This window comes from Periplaneta americana, chromosome 14 (genome assembly GCF_040183065.1).
Source record: "Periplaneta americana isolate PAMFEO1 chromosome 14, P.americana_PAMFEO1_priV1, whole genome shotgun sequence".
In the NCBI taxonomy this organism is placed as follows: domain Eukaryota; kingdom Metazoa; phylum Arthropoda; class Insecta; order Blattodea; family Blattidae; genus Periplaneta; species Periplaneta americana.
The window spans coordinates 7,513,585-7,533,586 of record NC_091130.1 but is presented as its reverse complement, the minus strand read 5'-3'; the positions used below and the strand labels follow the sequence as shown (position 1 = coordinate 7,533,586).

The window sequence follows — 20,002 nt, the reverse complement described above, 5'->3', positions numbered from 1 at the left end:
ACGAATGGATCAATGAATGGATGAATTTAATGAATGAATGAATGGATGTATGAACCGATGAATGAATGATTGAATTGACGAATGGATCAATGAATTGATGAGTTTAATGAATGGATGGATGAATGATGGCAGGAATGAATGGATGAGGAAATTGATGAATGGATTAATTGAATGAATGACTGAATAACTGGATGAATGGATGTTTGAACTTTTGAATGAATGGATGAGTGAATTGATGAATGGATCAATGAATGGATTAATTTAATGAATGAATGACTGGATGGGTGAATGGATGGATAAATGGATGAGTGAATTGATTAATGGATCAATGAATAGATGAATTGAATGAATGTGTTAATGAATGAATGAGTGGATGAATGATTGAATGAATGAAACAAAGTAAGTTATATGAATGGATGAATGGATGAGTGAATTGATGAATGAATGAAGATATGCGAAGTCTGACTTGCGGGGATGGTATTTCCTGATATCTGTTTTCTTAATAAAATAAAATAAACATATCGCTAAATGATGCTAACCAACAGTACTCTACACGTCTACAGACCGTCTGAAAATACCTAGGTACCTATAATATCTTACCCAGGTCCATCGTTTTACTTTTTGAGAAATAAGAATTAAGGCCGCGTTTGTGGCTCAAGCCTAGCGCATTGGTCTTGCATCCAGACGACCCGGGTTCGATCTCCGAATAAGTTCTGATGGAATTTGTGGTTGACAAAGCTCATATTGCAGATGGCTTTGTAGGGGAATTCGACTACCCACTATCGGCATTCCACCATTCTCTATTAGACATCATCTTCATGCTGCACTATGTAGTGCAATGAGGGCAACGCATGCGGCAGCAAAAGAACGAGACTTTAGCCTCGGCGCTTCGCTCACAGATGGAGACGCTTGTGTGAATGACGAGGGAGTGAAGCATGCGTATTGGATTAATACAAATGATGCGAGAATGTGGTATGTTTGCCTTACTGTGCCTTAACATCCTGGTACTTGTCTGATGCGGAGTACTTACATGGATTTCTCTCATGGCCAAAGAAATCTGGTACTTGTGAATGTCTAGTGACGACGATAAAGATGATGATGATAATAATAATAATAATAATAATAATAATAATAATAATAATAATAATAATAATAATAATAATAATAATAATGGATTTGAGGGAGGTGGGATATGATGATGGAGACTGGATTAGTCTTGCACAGGATAGGGACCGATGGCGGGCTTATGTGAGGGCGGCAATGAACCTGCGGGTTCCTTAAAAGCCATTTGTAGGGGAGAGTCGGGTAGTATTGGACATCGGGTAATATCGGACAGCAAGTTTCTTTCATCTACCACCATATGGTAGTACCTGAATGACATGGTTACGTTTCTCTATGCGACATCACAGAAACGTAGCCATGTCAATCAGGTACTATCATCGTGTGGTAGATGAAAGAAACTCACTGTCCGATATTACCCGATGTCCGATACTACCCGACTCTCCCCTAAGTAAGTAAGTATAATAATAATAATAACAATAATAATAATAATAATAATAATAATAATAATAATAATATAATAATAATAATGTATTTGAGGGAGGTGGGATATGATGATGGAGACTGGATTAGTCTTGCACAGGATAGGGACCGATGGCGGGCTTATGTGAGGGCGGCAATGAACCTGCGGGTTCCTTAAAAGCCATTTGTAGGGTAGAGTCGGGTAGTATTGGACATCGGGTAATATCGGACAGCAAGTTTCTTTCATCTACCACCATATGGTAGTACCTGAATGACATGGTTACGTTTCTCTATGCGACATCACAGAAACGTAGCCATGTCAATCAAGTATTATCATCGTGTAGTAGATGAAAGAAACTCACTGTCCGATAGTACCCGATGTCCGATACTACCCGACTCTCCTCTAAGTAAGTAAGTACAATAATAATAATAATAATAATAATAATAATAATAATAATAATAATAATAATAATAATAATAATAATATAATAATAATGTATTTGAGGGAGGTGGGATATGATGATGGAGACTGGATTAGTCTTGCACAGGATAGGGACCGATGGCGGGCTTATGTGAGGGCGGCAATGAACCTGCGGGTTCCTTAAAAGCCATTTGTAGGGGAGAGTCGGGTAGTATTGGACATCGGGTAATATCGGACAGCAAGTTTCTTTCATCTACCACCATATGGTAGTACCTGAATGACATGGTTACGTTTCTCTATGCGACATCACAGAAACGTAGCCATGTCAATCAGGTACTATCATCGTGTGGTAGATGAAAGAAACTCACTGTCCGATATTATCCGATGTCCGATACTACCCGACTCTCCCCTAAGTAAGTAAGTAAGTATAATAATAATAATAATAATAATAATAATAATAATAATAATAATAATAATAATAATAATAATAATAATAATAATGGACTTGAGGGAGGTGGGATATGATGATGGAGACTGGATTAGTCTTGCACAGTAGGGACCGATGGCGGGCTTATGTGAGGGCGGCAATGAACCTGCGGGTTCCTTAAAAGCCATTTGTAGGGGAGAGTCGGGTAGTATTGGACATCGGGTAATATCGGACAGCAAGTTTCTTTCATCTACCACCATATGGTAGTACCTGAATGACATGGTTACGTTTCTCTATGCGACATCACAGAAACGTAGCCATGTCAATCAAGTATTATCATCGTGTGGTAGATGAAAGAAACTCACTGTCCGATATTACCCGATGTCCGATACTACCCGACTCTCCCCTAAGTAAGTAAGTAAGTATAATAACAATAATAATAATAATAATAATAATAATAATAATAATAATAATAATAATAATAGTAATAATAATAGTAATAATGGATTTGAGGGACGTGGGATATGATGATGGAGACTGGATTAGTCTTGCACAGGATAGGGACCGATGGCGGGCTTATGTGAGGGCGGCAATGAACCTGCGGGTTCCTTAAAAGCCATTTGTAGGGGAGAGTCGGGTAGTATTGGACATCGGGTAATATCGGACAGCAAGTTTCTTTCATCTACCACCATATGGTAGTACCTGAATGACATGGTTACGTTTCTCTATGCGACATCACAGAAACGTAGCCATGTCAATCAGGTACTATTATCGTGTGGTAGATGAAAGAAACTCACTGTCCGATATTATCCGATGTCCGATACTACCCGACTCTCCCCTAAGTAAGTAAGCAAGTATAATAATAATAATAATAATAATAATAATAATAATAATAATAATGGATTTGAGGGACGTGGGATATGATGATGGAGACTGGATTAGTCTTGCACAGGATAGGGACCGATGGCGGGCTTATGTGAGGGCGGCAATGAACCTGCGGGTTCCTTAAAAGCCATTTGTAGGGGAGAGTCGGGTAGTATTGGACATCGGGTAATATCGGACAGCAAGTTTCTTTCATCTACCACCATATGGTAGTACCTGAATGACATGGTTACGTTTCTCTATGCGACATCACAGAAACGTAGCCATGTCAATCAGGCACTATCATCGTGTGGTAGATGAAAGAAACTCACTGTCCGATATTACCCGATGTCCGATACTACCCGACTCTCCCCTAAGTAAGTAAGTAAGTATAATAATAATAATAATAATAATAATAATAATAATAATAATAATAATAATAATAATAATAATAATAATAACGGATTTGAGGGACGTGGGATATGATGATGGAGACTGGATTAGTCTTGCACAGGATAGGGACCGATGGCGGGCTTATGTGAGGGCGGCAATGAACCTGCGGGTTCCTTAAAAGCCATTTGTAGGGAAGAGTCGGGTAGTATTGGACATCGGGTAATATCGGACAGCAAGTTTCTTTCATCTACCACCATATGGTAGTACCTGAATGACAAGGTTACGTTTCTCTATGCGACATCACAGAAACGTAGCCATGTCAATCAGGTACTATCATCGTGTGGTAGATGAAAGAAACTTGCTGTCCGATATTACCCGATGTCCGATACTACCCGACTCTCCCCTAAGTAAGTAAGTATAATAATAATAATAATAATAATAATAATAATAATAATAATAATAATAATAATAATAATAATAATTGAATTTCGTATTCCCAAGAAACTAGTTCGATTAATTAAAATGTGTCTCAGTGAAACTTACAGCAGAGTTCGTATAAGTCAGTCTCTGTCTGACATTTTCCATTCACTGCGGGCTAAAGCAAGGAGATGCACTATCATCTTTACTTTTTAACTTCGCTCTAGAACAGTGGTCGTCAGCACTCGCTGACATGGATAAAGGGTAAGCGGAGCAACGTGTTGTGTACCGTCGTGCAGCAAGAAGAGGTAGAGAGTATACCCGCCAGCAGGTACGAATGCACCATAGTGCAGTGTCTTCTCCGCGGGTAAGAAACGTTAGCCCCAGGGTGCTCTGTGCTCATGACCGCTGCTCTAGAATATGCCATTACATAACAAAGAGGGTTTGGAATTGAAAGAGTTACATCAGCTGCTTGTCTATGCGGATGACGTGAATATGTTAGGAGAAAATCCACAAACGATTAGGGAAAACACGAAAATTTTAGTTGAAGGAGATAAAGAGATAGGTTTGGAAGTAAATCCCGAAAAGACAAAGTATATGATTATGTCTTGTGACCAGGATGCGCTGCCCATCTCAAACGTCTGGATTTAATGTTCCTAATTATGTCAGGTGAAGAATACAATGCGAGCAGTTCTGTGTTGTGTAACTTCATCCCTCTTAGCCACAAATATTTTCCTAAGCACCTTATTCTCAAATGCCCTTAACCTATGTTCTTCTCTCAAAGTGAGAGCCCAAGTTTCACAACCATAAAGAACAACCGGTAATATAACTGTTTTATAAATTCTAACTTTCAGATTTTTTGACAGCAGACTGGATGACAAAAGCTTCTCAACCGAATAATAACAGGCATTTCCCATATTTATTCTGCGTTTAATTTCCTCCCGAGTGTCATTTATATTTGTTACTCTTGCTCCAAGATATTTGAACTTCTCCACCTCTTCAAAAGATAAATTTCCAATTTTTATATTTCCATTTCGTACAATATTCTGGTCACGAGACATAATCATATACTTTGTCTTTTCGGGATTTACTTCCAAACCTATCTCTTTACATGCTTCCAGTAAAATTCCCGTATTTTATAATTGCTATAAATTAATTTTTTTTACATTCATATCTCATTTCTAATTAATTTAATTTGAAGATTAATTCATATAATTTAAAATATAATGTGTTTTTTCCTTTATAATATACCTACAATCAGGTAACTTCTGTACATTGTCGTGCCGTACATGGAAGGCAAGGGAAGCATAAAGCGGAAAAGAAGACATTTATTGCAGAAATTATATTTTAATCGTGAGAACTATGAATTCTGTAAACTTAAAATGTCTTAAAATTCTTTCTCTGTCCTGATGGAGGCGGTTTCGTTTTTTTTTTTTTTATAGAGAAGAAATTACTGGAAACCATTCAAAGTAATGAGGACTTCTATGCCCAGGCCATCGATGATTTTGCTGCTAAATAGAGGAGAATTGCTTTGGTCTTCAAATATATAATTGAGTTGGCTTCTATCAGTTTTGTACAATACATAGTACACAAATTTCTAATATTGATTTCCCTCACATAAAATTGCACCTCACGCTACTACTTCTGGATCTTAAAGTTCCAGAAAATCTATTTCTAATAAGGGAACACTAATATAGAAAAAATGCCTGTGATTGTTGTAGAGAAGTAACACAAATTTTTTTCCAAACGTCTGGAACTTCTAGAAAAATTCTTATTTGATATCTTATATGTAAGTCCAAATTATTATTCACATCAATTGAAGATCTTGGGGCAACATAGTGCTAAGCTACACTCAAATTTTACAGAAAAACAATTCTTTGCTAAGCCACACTCAAATTTTACAGGAAAACAACTGTTGTTTTCCTGTAAAATTTGAGTGTGGCTTAGCGATTTAAGAGTTGTTTTCATTTAAAATTTGAGTATGGCTTAGCGATTTAAGAGTTGTTTTCCCTTAAAATTTGAGTGTTGCTTAGCAATTTAAGAGTTGTTTTCCTGAAAATTTTGAGTGTGGCTTAGCGATTTAAGAGTTGTTTTCCCGTAAAATTTGAGTGTTGCTTAGCGATTTAAGAGTTGTTTTCCTGTAAAATTTGAGTGTGGCTTAGCGATTTAAGAGTTGTTTTCCTGTAAAATTTGAGTGTGGCTTAGCGATTTAAGAGTTGTTTTCCCGTAAAATTTGAGTGTTGCTTAGCAATTTAAGAGTTGTTTTCCTGAAAAATTTGAGTGTGGCTTAGCGATTTAAGAGTTGTTTTCCTGTAAAATTTGAGTGTGGCTTAGCGATTTAAGAGTTGTTTTCCCGTAAAATTTGAGTGTTGCTTAGCGATTTAAGAGTTGTTTTCCTGTAAAATTTGAGTGTGGCTTAGCGATTTAAGAGTTGTCTTCCTGTAAAATTTGAGTGTGGCTTAGCGATTTAAGAGTTGTTTTCCTGTAAAATTTGAGTGTGGCTTAGCGATTTAAGAGTTGTTTTCCTGTAAAATTTGAGTGTGGCTTAGCGATTTAAGAGTTGTTTTCCTGTAAAATTTGAGTGTGGCTTAGCGATTTAAGAGTTGTTTTCCTGTAAAATTTGAGTGCGGCTTAGCGATGTAAGAGTTGTTTTCCTGTAAAATTTGAGTGTGGCTTAGCGATTTAAGAGTCGTTTTCCTGTATAATTTGAGTGTGGCTTAGCGATTTAAGAGTTGTTTTCCTGCAAAATTTGAGTGCGGCTTAGCGATTTAAGAGTTGTTTTCCTGTAAACTTTGAGTGTAGCTTAGCGATTTAAGAGTTGTTTTCCTGTAAAATTTGAGTGTGGCTTAGCGATTTAAGAGTTGTTTTCCTGTAAAATTTGAGTGCGGCTTAGCGATGTAAGAGTTGTTTTCCTGTAAAATTTGAGTGTGGCTTAGCGATTTAAGAGTCGTTTTCCTGTAAAATTTGAGTGTGGCTTAGCGATTTAAGAGTCGTTTTCCTGTAAAATTTGAGTGTGGCTTAGCGATTTAAGAGTTGTTTTCCTGTAAAATTTGAGTGTGGCTTAGCGATTTAAGAGTTGTTTTCCTGTAAAATTTGAGTGTGGCTTAGCGATTTAAGAGTTGTTTTCCTGTATAATTTGAGTGTGGCTTAGCGATTTAAGAGTTGTTTTCCTGTAAAATTTGAGTGCGGCTTAGCGATGTAAGAGTTGTTTTCCTGTAAAATTTGAGTGTGGCTTAGCGATTTAAGAGTTGTTTTCCTGTAAAATTTGAGTGCGGCTTAGCGATGTAAGAGTTGTTTTCCTGTAAAATTTGAGTGTGGCTTAGCGATTTAAGAGTCGTTTTCCTGTAAAATTTGAGTGTGGCTTAGCGATTTAAGAGTCGTTTTCCTGTAAAATTTGAGTGTGGCTTAGCGATTTAAGAGTTGTTTTCCTGTAAAATTTGAGTGTGGCTTAGCGATTTAAGAGTCGTTTTCCTGTATAATTTGAGTGTGGCTTAGCGATTTAAGAGTTGTTTTCCTGTAAAATTTGAGTGTGGCTTAGCGATTTAAGAGTTGTTTTCCTGTATAATTTGAGTGTGGCTTAGCGATTTAAGAGTTGTTTTCCTGTAAAATTTGAGTGTGGCTTAGCGATTTAAGAGTTGTTTTCCTGTAAAATTTGAGTGCGGCTTAGCGATGTAAGAGTTGTTTTCCTGTAAAATTTGAGTGTGGCTTAGCGATTTAAGAGTCGTTTTCCTGTAAAATTTGAGTGTGGCTTAGCGATTTAAGAGTCGTTTTCCTGTAAAATTTGAGTGTGGCTTAGCGATTTAAGAGTTGTTTTCCTGTAAAATTTGAGTGTGGCTTAGCGATTTAAGAGTCGTTTTCCTGTATAATTTGAGTGTGGCTTAGCGATTTAAGAGTTGTTTTCCTGTAAAATTTGAGTGTGGCTTAGCGATTTAAGAGTTGTTTTCCTGTATAATTTGAGTGTGGCTTAGCGATTTAAGAGTTGTTTTCCTGCAAAATTTGAGTGCGGCTTAGCGATTTAAGAGTTGTTTTCCTGTAAACTTTGAGTGTAGCTTAGCGATTTAAGAGTCGTTTTCCTGTAAAATTTGAGTGTGGCTTAGCGATTTATGAGTTGTTTTCCTGTAAAATTTGAGTGTGGCTTAGCGATTTAAGAGTTGTTTTCCTGTAAAATTTGAGTGCGGCTTAGCGATGTAAGAGTTGTTTTCCTGTAAAATTTGAGTGTGGCTTAGCGATTTAAGAGTCGTTTTCCTGTAAAATTTGAGTGTGGCTTAGCGATTTAAGAGTTGTTTTCCTGTAAAATTTGAGTGTGGCTTAGCGATTTAAGAGTCGTTTTCCTGTAAAATTTGAGTGTGGCTTAGCGATTTAAGAGTTGTTTTCCTGTAAAATTTGAGTGTGGCTTAGCGATTTAAGAGTTGTTTTCCTGTAAAATTTGAGTGTGGCTTAGCGATTTAAGAGTTGTTTTCCTGTAAAATTTGAGTGTGGCTTAGCAAAGAATTGTCCCAAGCCTTTCCGTTATAACACTCATAACTAGTTTACAATTCTATTTGAGTACCATCAACAGGGATAACACTGGCCCATTAAAGGTAACTTTGACCCAACAAGAATATATATTTTAATTGTTATATCTCTTGAACATGTGGTATGTCGTAGTAGCCTCAACTGTACTGTATAGATGGCAGCTCCTGCCAGTATTTTGTGAGAGATATATAACAATTAAAATATGTAATTTTTGTTGGGCTAAAGTATTTCATTGGTTGTTATAATGATTCTGTAAGCTTTAATTAAAAAAAATCTATTCTTATACATGCATTCAAGTTTCTCTTCTAATCAATATTACCAATTCTACTACCATTTCTAACATAGAATATTTATTTATTTTATTGGATTATTTTACGACGCTGTATCAACATCTAGGTTATTTAGCGTCTGAATGAAATGAAGGTGATAATGCCGGTGAAATGAGTCCGGGGTCCAACACCGAAAGTTACCCAGCATTTGCTCGTATTGGGTTGAGGGAAAACCCCGGAAAAAACCTCAACCAGGTAGGCTAAATTGCCCCGGCCGGGATTCGAACCTGGGCCACCTGTTTTGCGGCTAGACGCGCTGACCGTTACTCCACAGGTGTGAACAACATAGAATATCAGCCACCGGTTAAGGCGCTTGCCTGCCGATCTTAAGTTGCGCTCGGGCTCGGGTTCGATTCCCGCTTGGGCTGATTAGCTGGTTAGGTTTTTTCCGAGTTTTTCCCCGACCGTACGGTGAATTCCAGGTAATCTATGGCGAATCCTTAATATCATCTCGCTATCTCCAATCTCATCAACGCTAAATAACTTCGTAGTTGATACAGCGTCGTTAAATAACCAACTAAAAAAACATAAAATACCGGATTTTCGGGCTAAAGTATTTCGTTGGTTGTTATAATGATTCTGTAAGCTTTAATTAAAAAAAAATCTATTTCTATACATGCATTCAAGTTTCTCTTCTAATCAATATTACCAATTCTACTACCATTTCTAAGATAGAATATCAGAACCGGTGTGGTTCAGTCGTTTAAGGCGCTTGCCTGACGATCTGAAGTTGCGCTCGGGCGCAGGTTCGATACCCGCTTGGGCTGATTAGCTGGTTGGGTTTTTTCCGAGGTTTTCCCCGACCGTAAGGTGAATGCCAGGTAATCTATGGGGAATCCTTGGCCTCATCTCGCTATCACCAATCTCATCGACGCTAAATAACTTCGTAGTTGATACAGCGTCGTTAAATAACCAACTAAAAAAACATAGAATACCGGATTTTCGTAATGTACCGAAACTACTAGAGCAGTAGGGCTATTCTGGTTGCAACTCTACTTAAAATGCAACTAATGGTGTCACACAGCATCTCCTATTGCTTTACAATTTATCGTTTTCTGCGAGAATCTCTCTCGGGTTTTAGAGCCACGGGTTTGGAATCCTCTGAATCTTTTCAGAACTCAACAATGGCTGTTCGCAGCCATATTGTTACCGGAAGGTGCGCGCAACAATGTGCGGCAATTAAGCCGGAATCCGCCTGCAGATGGCTCTGACCCGGTGTTGTGGTTACTACTCAAGGTTATGGTGGAGGAGGCGCGCTTCTTGGAACAGCCTGCAGGTCGCCAGGCCGCGTCGCATTCCAATATGGCTGACGGTTCGGAATGTGCTGGTGGAGTTAGTGTGTCGTGTGAAGTGTCGGCAGCACTAATGGTAGCGCGCATCTAGTGGGAGACATGTTGGAGCGGACGTCATGTCACAAAGGGATCTGTCAGAGGTGAGTGGGGCCCACAGGGGGGGCGCATTCCGCAAAGGGGGCGCTGGAATGTGCCCCCGGGCACGTTGCTACTTTCACTACAGAGGCTTTGTCTCGTGGTTTTACTCAGTAGCGGAGCTGGGCGAGGCCCTCTAGTATTTGTATTGTCGTTGGGAGCCCCTGCGCTCTTCCCCAGGAGCCCCCCTGGCCGGCTAACGCAATTTCCCGACGTGTTGCATCCTCCCCTGCGTGCCGCTGTTTTGTGTTGGAATCTGGACGGTCCCTCCCGCATTCTTCCGACTACGTACTCCATCTTGAAGGAAGTAGGAACTGGGCAGGCACCGAGACCTCTGGTTGACCCTCTCTCCCCCCTACATCTCACCGGGTGTATCAAAAGTCAGGTTTACGACAGCCCGTTTTGACAGTTTGCTTCGACTGTTCGAACCGGGTACCTCTCCGAAGCCTCCCCGCCTAGACGTCGCAACTGTGTTCAGACGTTATTGGTTCCAGCTGCCGTTTCCTGTATTTCTGCCCAACACATTCAGTCAGCTCGGTTAATGTTTGGGAAAGCATGGCAGATCTACCTGGAGTTGGGCTAACAGCTCGCAATAGGGATCGGTATTCAGTACGCGCTCGCCAGTTTCACGTTTGTGCTGGGCAAAGTAAGTGCGGCAGATTTTCTCCGACTATTTGAGTGTTTTCTGCAGTTATTAGCGGATATTTAGCCCGTCATCTGTGGATAACTTCACTAGTTTTAAAGGTACGTTACATAACCATGTACAGAGGTGTGAAAATTATTAGAATAATCTTAATTTTAAAGGTTTTTTAATAGTTCCTTCACAAATATTAATTGAATTGATGAATATTGGTATATATTACTATACTGATGTAGGATATATTTACTACTAACAATGCCGGAAAGCATTGTTGTACATTGGTATTTTTCTTATTTTACAATTGTTATGGGAATTCAGAAATTATTATATTATGTTGGCGGAATTGGAAACATCAACAATTTAATGCGCAAAACAGATGTATATGTTCATTTGAACCTTCACAACAATGTAAACGCAAAGAACAATTTGTTTAAAGCATTTCTTAATTAATTTTTTATGTTTCCAATTCCGCCAACATAATATAATAATTTCTGAATTCCCATAACAATTGTAAAATAAGAAAAATACCAATGTACAACAATGCTTTCCGGCATTGTTAGTAGTAAATATATCCTACATCAGTATAGTAATATATACCAATATTCATCAATTCAATTAATATTTGTGAAGGAACTATTAAAAAACCTTTAAAATTAAGATTATTCTAATAATTTTCACACCTCTGTATATTAATACAGATATAATATTTGTTTTATTCAGTCTTATGACAAATCAATTATTAAAGCAATGACATATATTTCATAATATGTAGTCATTGAGTTTTATACAAAGTAAGTTATGAACGTTTTCGCCCATTCAGGCATCTTCAGGTTCTGTGTATAATATCTCATTATTAATCTGTATGATAATTACAATGATAGTCGATGAGATGGACTGTTTAAAATTGTGAACACGTTTTAATAACGTGAGTACTTTCGATAATTCAATCCAATCACACTCTTAAGTTTGAAGGTTTGCTCTTTTCTATTTCATAATTATGTATTTCAGGTACAATCCATCATTTTAATGGAATCTACAAAACAAGATCTACACTGAGTATTATGAAGTTTAAAATGTAAAACACTACGTGTTCACAATTTTCACAATTTTATGGCCTTGTAACATGATTACATTTTAATTATGCATGTTTGTACATTTTGTATATATCATGATCAATTTTAAACAGTCCATCTCATCGACTATCATTGTAATTATCATACAGATTAATAATGAGATATTGTACACAGAACCTGAAGATGCCTGAATGGGCGAAAACGTTCGTAACTTACTTTGTATAAAACTCAATGACTACATGTTATGAAATATATGTCATTGTTTTAATAATTGATTTGTGATAAGACTGAATAAAACAAATATTATATTGTATTATCTGTATTAACATTGACAATCTGAATATTTACAACATGCTTTCTAAGTTAATGTACATTAAATGACAGTACATTATAGTAGGTGCCAAATCTAATAATAATAATAATAATAATAATAATAATAATAATAATAATAATAATAATAATAATAATAATAATGGCTTTATTTAACTTGGCAGAGTTAAGGCCGTAAGGCCTTCTCTTACACTCAACCAGGATTAAAACTTGCTTACATAGTTGAACATAAAACTGGATCGGAATTAAGTAATTACATACTGATACAATTTAGGTACATAATGAGATCAAAAGAGGTAGTTACATAAAAATTTACCTCATAAAATAAAAATAAACATAGTGGAATACATATTAATGTTGTTAGAATCAAATACGAATCACATAAAAACAGAAGCCGATAATTCAATAAAAATGTACACAGTAGAAATAAAAATAAACACATTAGTATACATATTAGTATTAGGTTACAGTTAAGTAGGATTTACATAATTAAACCAGAAACCGACAATTGAATAAAATGTACACAAAAATAGATGGGATACATATTGGTATTAAGTGATAAATAAACATGATTTACATGATTACACAATAAAAATTAAAAACAAAAAAAATAAATATAAAATAAATAATAATAAATACAGTTGAACACATTCCATTAAATATTTGCAACGCGTTAGGTCTGGCAACTCATCATAAGATATTTTTCTAATTTACATTTAAAGGAAATTAAAGTTCGGCAGCCCTTGACTTCAGGCGGCAGAGAATTCCAGTGACGAGAAGTAGCAACAGTGAAAGATGAAGAATAAAGAGATGATGTGTGCAGTGGTATTTCTAGCGTGTTATCATATTGTGACCGAGTATTTAAGTTATGATACCGAGAAAGACTGTGGAATCGGACAGATAAGTAAGAGGGAGTAGAGGTGTGCAAAATTCGGTATAAGAGAGAAAGGGAATGTAACTTTCTCCTCTCATTTAACCTGAGCCACAATAATTTATCGAAAGAAGGCGAAATGTGATCGTAGTAGCGGACATTACAAATTAAACGAACACACGCATTATGAACACGCTGCAGTTTCTGGGATAAATCCACCCCGAGATCACTGAATAAAGCGTCACAATAATCGAAATGAGGCTTAATAAGAGTCTGTACAAGCGTCTGCTTGAATTTAGCTGGATAGTGGTACAATCTTTTTAATGATCTAGGAAATCGTGTAGGACTATTTTCAAAGAGCTACAAATAATACCCATGGCTTGTCAGTATATTTCTTCATTAATAATCTTCCTCTTATGTAATCGTGAAAACTTTGTAACCAATTCAACAGTTCATAGCATAAATACACGTCAAAAAATAACTTTCATACTCCATCGGCAAGTCTATCGTGCTATCAAAAAGGAGTGCGTTATATGGCAGTAAAAATTTTAATAGCCTCCCTATCGATATAAAAAATGAAACTCAAAACATAAGATTATTTAGGGCCAAATTAAAGAAGTACCTAATTTCCCACGCCTTCTATTCTGTAGGTGAATTCATGACATTCAACAACGCTTCATGCATGAATATTTCTGTGTTGTACTAAGTATCGTGAACAGTCGACCTCTTTTCAAACAATCACATATATTAATTGTCATAAATTTGTATATATACGACCTAGTCCTTTACACTCGACAAAATATAGACAATTACTCATTAATAGCCAATATACATGATCATGAAATTAGAAATGGTGAACAAATTAATATTCCATACTGTAGATTACATAACACTAGTACAAATGTTTCTGTCATGGGGATAAGCTTATATAATAAGCTTCCCAGTCAACATTATAAGTTAGCAACCAATAGTTTCAAAGCTAGATTTTTATAATTGGCTTTTAATTAATCCTTTCTACTCTGTAGATGAGTTTCTTTACATAAATTCATACGAAATTGTTTTTTAATAAATAAAGTTATTTAGATTAGTTACAATTATTACATAAGGGTGAAGTGTTTTCATTAATTTTAGAGTTTCAAAATGTTTTGTGTTTTCATTCTAATTACTGTTTTCAATTATACGTGTATTTTCAAATGTATATTTTTTTGTGACGAAGCCTAGCACTGTATGTTTAATGACTTAATAAATTGAATTGAATTAAGTAAATACTTCCACTCGGTAATGAGTTTTGGAATAATATTCTGGGAAAATTCCACAGATAGTAACAGTGTATTCCTATTACAAAAAAAGAGTAATTAGAATAATAGTAGGTGCCAAATCTAGGGAATCGTGATGGACTATTTAAAAAAAAAAAACTACAAATAATGCCCATGGCTTGTCAGTAATTCTTTTCATTAATAATCTTCCTCGTATGTAATCGTGAAAACTTTGTAACTAATTCAACAGTTCATAGCATAAATACACGTCAAAAAATGACTTTCATACTCCATCGGCAAGTCTATCGTGCTATCAAAAAGGAGTGCGTTATATGGCAGTAACATTTTTAATAGCCTCCCTATCGATATAAAAATGAAACTCAAAACATAAGATTATTTAGGGCCAAATTAAAGAAGTACCTAATTTCTCACGCCTTCTATTCTGTAGGTGAATTCATGACATTCAATAACACTTCATGAAATTGATACTAAAACTTTGTGTTGTACTAGTAGACTATATTGTAAACCTCTTCTGTATATATTTCATCTAGACTGTGACTATAAATTAAGACTTTATAATAGTATTAAGTTTTTTTCACTTGTTCCATATTCTAGCTGTAAGCAATGTATGAATACCATGGAATGTTAACAAATACAATACAATACAATACAATAGTCAGTGTTCGAATTGATGAAAATGTAAAGAGGGAGAAATTTCTCGGGAAAATTTCAGTATACGGTTACCTCAATGTCAACAGTATATCATACAATACTAAAAAGAGCAGATTTTTCTGTGTTTGTCGAATGCACATCACCACTCTTACGAAAAGACACTTTTCAGTACCTATAATTTATTTTGCGTGCACAAGATTGGAATTTTGGTGAAAGAAGGGAATGAAAGTAACCGTGTTCTGAAGTTAGCATACTAATTTTTATATACGGCTATGATAGAAATCAAGGATTATTTTCATAAGTAATCCGTATACTGTTTTACTGGCTGTGATAATAAAATAGTGAATTATCAAAGTTTTTTGTGACAATATTTTACTAGTAGTCTAAATAGCATATTTTTACAAATCACTATGTTCGAATTACGACACAGTCTTACTGGAGCGACAAACGTTTACGAAAACAACAAATGTACAGCATTTCTGACAGTTATAAAGAAGATAGTGTAAAATGTTTTCATAATATACTGTATTATTTTTATTTCAAAAGATAACTTTTTAAAAATATTGAAATGCAGGTGATATTTACAAACGATATTCAGAATAAGTTCACTATATATAGGCCTATAACAAATTTACTGTAGCGGAAGAAATGCTTTGACCGTCGCACAGAAAAGAAAAACAAATTTTCGAAAATACATTTTCATGAAAAATATCGCTATTCGGGTCGGTGTGGTACTAATAATATTATGGAAACATATTCAGAGATGGAAATTTTCTTTTCCCGGTTGGGGATAAACGCAGGAATGCAGAAGTTGGTGGGGAAAAAAGACAGAAGGGAAGGAAATTTCCCCGTTTCCCGTCCTTCAGTTGCAACACTGATTATAGTACGCATATCTATATATATAATTTGAACTGGTAATGGAAATTACGGGAAAACGGCTGAACGGATTTTAATAAATGACCCCTCATTTTTAAGCTTGGAACTCAAAGTTTTTCAGAAAAATAGTAGTTTTCAGTGAAATGTCAATTTTTCAACATAATTTTCCTATTTTCCAAAATCCATCTGTTGTCAGTTTTGAGAACTAGCTAATTGCATTTCAAAATAAAACAAAACACACACTACAGTAAACAATATTACACGAAGGCCATGATCTGCAAGAATGCTGACATATTTAGAGCTCAAATTAAATTGATTACTAAAAACTTAACTTACTAAAAATAATTTGCAGGTTCGATTCTGTGGTATGTAATTTTCTGGGTACAGCTGTGTATTGGATGTTAAAAACTACAAAACGTGAGGTGGTTTGATGACATTATTACCATTAGAAATGAAATAGTATTGTAGTTAATGCCATGATGTGACTATTTTTCATTAATTATACATATTAATGCTATATTGATGATATTAAAGTGAAACGTTTTGGGGTTATATAAGTAGATGTAGAGAATAACTTAAATTAGATTTTGATTTCTATATTTACTGACTGGCGGCGATATAGTATATGTTACTGAAAGCTATAAAACTTACGTAAGATAATATTATTAAAAATCAAAAAATTTTATTAATCAAGTGGGGTTAGGTCTTTTTCATATATTTAATGACTGTGTGGTGTAGATATTTATATGCGTGGTTCTCTTCAGTATTGGCTCGAGAGAGAGAGTATCTTTCATTGTTATGGAAGCAAATAACTTCCAGAATGTCTGGTATTCTTCATTGAAAATAAATCTGAAAAATGTTTATTTGAACGTCTAATGAACTTAGTTTACAGCATTTGCTGCACAAGCCACTAGTCATATAGAAAACCAATGTCGCATTTAACTTTGTCAACACGTGTTCACCTCTCTTGCTGTACGGCGTCTCCATGTGTCTTTGTGGCAAAATATATTTCACAGAACTGTAATTTACGCAACAGTTTCAATGAGCCACGGTCGTATGCACTTTAAACCGTTTTTGATCCGCGGTAAAATACCACTTATTATTCATATTTATTTTATTTTTGATGCAGGAAAATACAATGTTTTTATTCACTGATTTATAGCACCAGACATGAGAAACAACCGTGATTCACTGCTTGGGTATCGATAATCAGGACTAAACTACTCCGCTTGTGTACCTTCAACTGTCTCACCAGTCATACCAACATAACTTTAGTGACATTAGAAAAGTTTCACGCTAGTGTACACTCACGCTTTGCCTTGCAGATATGAATCTGTGACAGGTTAGGTTAGCTTAGCTTTTGTTATATCTTGCATATACGAATCAGGATTTTCAAATCTTGGTGATTTTTGTTTATTTATTTATTTATTTATTTAATCCACTCAACAATGTAATTACAGAGTAGATAAAATGAAAATAACAGTAGTAATACATATAATAATGGTATTTAAACTTAAATTTAAACAGTTACAATCCAATACTACTCAACAAAAGATATCAAGTAAATATTACATGTAAATCTCGGTAAACAAAAACGAAAGTATTTACAGTATGAAGAAAACTTAGATTACATTAAAGTAATAGAGCCAGTGATGAAATGCAAATAACTAGTTTAGTGATGTTGTCAATATTGGCTAGCGTCATGGCGGACGTAGAAACGAAATTACATTATGGAAACTGTGTGTTTATTTCATTTTTATTTGTTGTGCTTCACTATTCTTCAGTGGCTATTGAATTTCTTTATACTTGGTTATTTAACGATGCTGTATAAACTGCTAGGTTATTTAGCGTCGATTTGACTGGTGACAGATGGTATTTGACGCGATGAGGCCGAGGATTCGTCATATATTACCTGACATTTGACTTACAGTTGGGGAAAACCTCTGAAAAGATCCAACCACTTAATCCGCTCAAGCGGAAATCGAACCCGCGCCGGAGCGCAACTTCTGATCGGCAGGCAAGGGTCTCAGTCAGTCGACTGAGCTACGCCAATGGCTGTTATTGCATTAATACAAGCTTTCCGTCCTTCACGTTACTTCATATCGTGTGTTTTATGTCCCTACGCACCTTTCCTTCACTAGAAACCACAACGTTTGCACTTCCATTACCACGCACCGCTCATTTCACACGTAAATTAGTACATTTCCGAACAATTTCTTTCCTTCAAATGTTTTCCTATAAAATCTTTAACTTTTGAAATCCAACTCCACAAAAATCCATTACAAATTCAACCATTTCCACTTCCAAAATCACCGGAACTACCTGAGCGCTAGTTTCTGCGTAATCAGTAACAGTTTACTTTCCGTATATTATCAAATATCTAACGTTATGCTGTGTTAGTCCTTGCGTAAAATTAATATAAAAACCTGATTTTGGTAAAATTAAGAAATTGTACCTCTGTATGGTCAAAGAATCAAATACCGGTATGCTTTGATACAAATTGGGTCCTAATCTTCTGTTGGATCAGCTGCAGCTAAATATGGCGGTGAAAGCAAGAGTTCTTTGAATAGGCCCTATAGGCAGGGTTGCCAACCCTCCCGTAATTCCCGAGATCTCCCATATTTAGCATTAACTTTTAACAGCCTCTTGACTCCCGTATTTTTCTTTTCTTCAAGTGCATCTACACGGTTCAACCAGTCTTTCAACTTTACACATTCAAGAAATGCATGTAATATTAATATTAATATATATATATATTATAATATTAATATATATATATATATTATAATATTAATATATATATATATATATATATATATATATATATATATATATATATGAAAATGACGTTCAAAACGGCGCACCATGCAGACACAAAATCTTCATGCATCATAATTGAACTCGCATTTTAAACTGTATTCTTTCAATATTCTTCCCAGATAGCATGCGTACGTGCATGGAAAATTAAACCGTATAGATACAGCTTTCAAGCATTTTTCTCTACTATTTTTCCATAATGCAAGAATATATTTGAAACATTTAATTTTTTCATGATCAAAGATGGATTTATATTATGGATTCTGTTGTTTCAGAGATTCACTGAAATGTGCAATCTCTGTAGCAGGTAATACTTGCCAGAAATAATTTCAGGGCTCACAGTTTAAAATCAAACAATGTTAGAGCTAGAAATTCAGAAAAAAAAAAAAAACTAGTGCGTTGTGTTGTAAGCATATCATGCAGCAGAGCTCACGCAGAGAATGTTTTTCTTATGAACTGAAAGTAAACAGATGTTCGAAACAGGAGCACAAATCATCTAATCAAATCATAACTGAAAATATTATATTCTTCACCTGACATAATTAGGAATATTAAATCCAGACGTTTGAGATGGGCAGGGCATGTAGCACGTATGGGCGAATCCAGAGATGCATATAATGTGTTAGTTCAGAGACCGGAGAGAAAAAGACCTTTTGGGAGCTGATACATAGATGGGAGGGTAATATTAAAATGGATTTGAGGATGGTAGGAACTGGAATAATCTTGCTCAGGATAGGGACCGGGCTTATGTGAGAGCGGCAATGAACGTCCGGGTTTTCTAAAAGCCATTTGTAAGTAATTTTTTATTAACAATATTTTCATATCACACTTTTTTTGGCAATTTTATTGTAACTGGAATATTGTTAATTGTAAATCATTGTCTGTTTTTGCAAAATAAAATAGGCCTAATAATAAAATAAGACATCTGAAATTTCACTCTCGAAAAGTAATTTCTTCACATGTAGTTTATTTTTTTTTAATTTCGTTGTACGCTTCTGCCCTTTGCAATACCCCACTCTAAGATTAACTAATTTAAGTCTCTGACTATTTTTTGCTATGTTGTCCCGCTTTAGATTCTGTTTATTGGACCACATAGTGAACATGATCTTACTATTGAAAACACTATTTTTTAGCTGTACAATGTTTCTATGTCACA

The 20,002-nt window shown here is 35.5% G+C and overlaps 1 protein-coding gene across 2 annotated transcripts in view; it reads left to right on the top strand.

Moving 5' to 3' along the window:
* The first annotated feature begins 10,179 nt into the window (after positions 1-10,179).
* LOC138713097 (tetratricopeptide repeat protein 28) overlaps positions 10,180-20,002 on the top strand; it is a 212,104-nt gene continuing 202,281 nt past the window's right edge. The window contains exon 1 of one of the 2 annotated variants that reach the window (XM_069844862.1): positions 10,180-10,316. In XM_069844862.1, the coding sequence (XP_069700963.1) occupies positions 10,293-10,316 (24 nt within the window). In that variant the 5' untranslated portion in view covers positions 10,180-10,292. Of the gene's footprint in view, positions 10,317-10,605; positions 11,056-20,002 lie in introns of those variants that run through there. The other variant, XM_069844863.1, reaches the window with a different exon arrangement.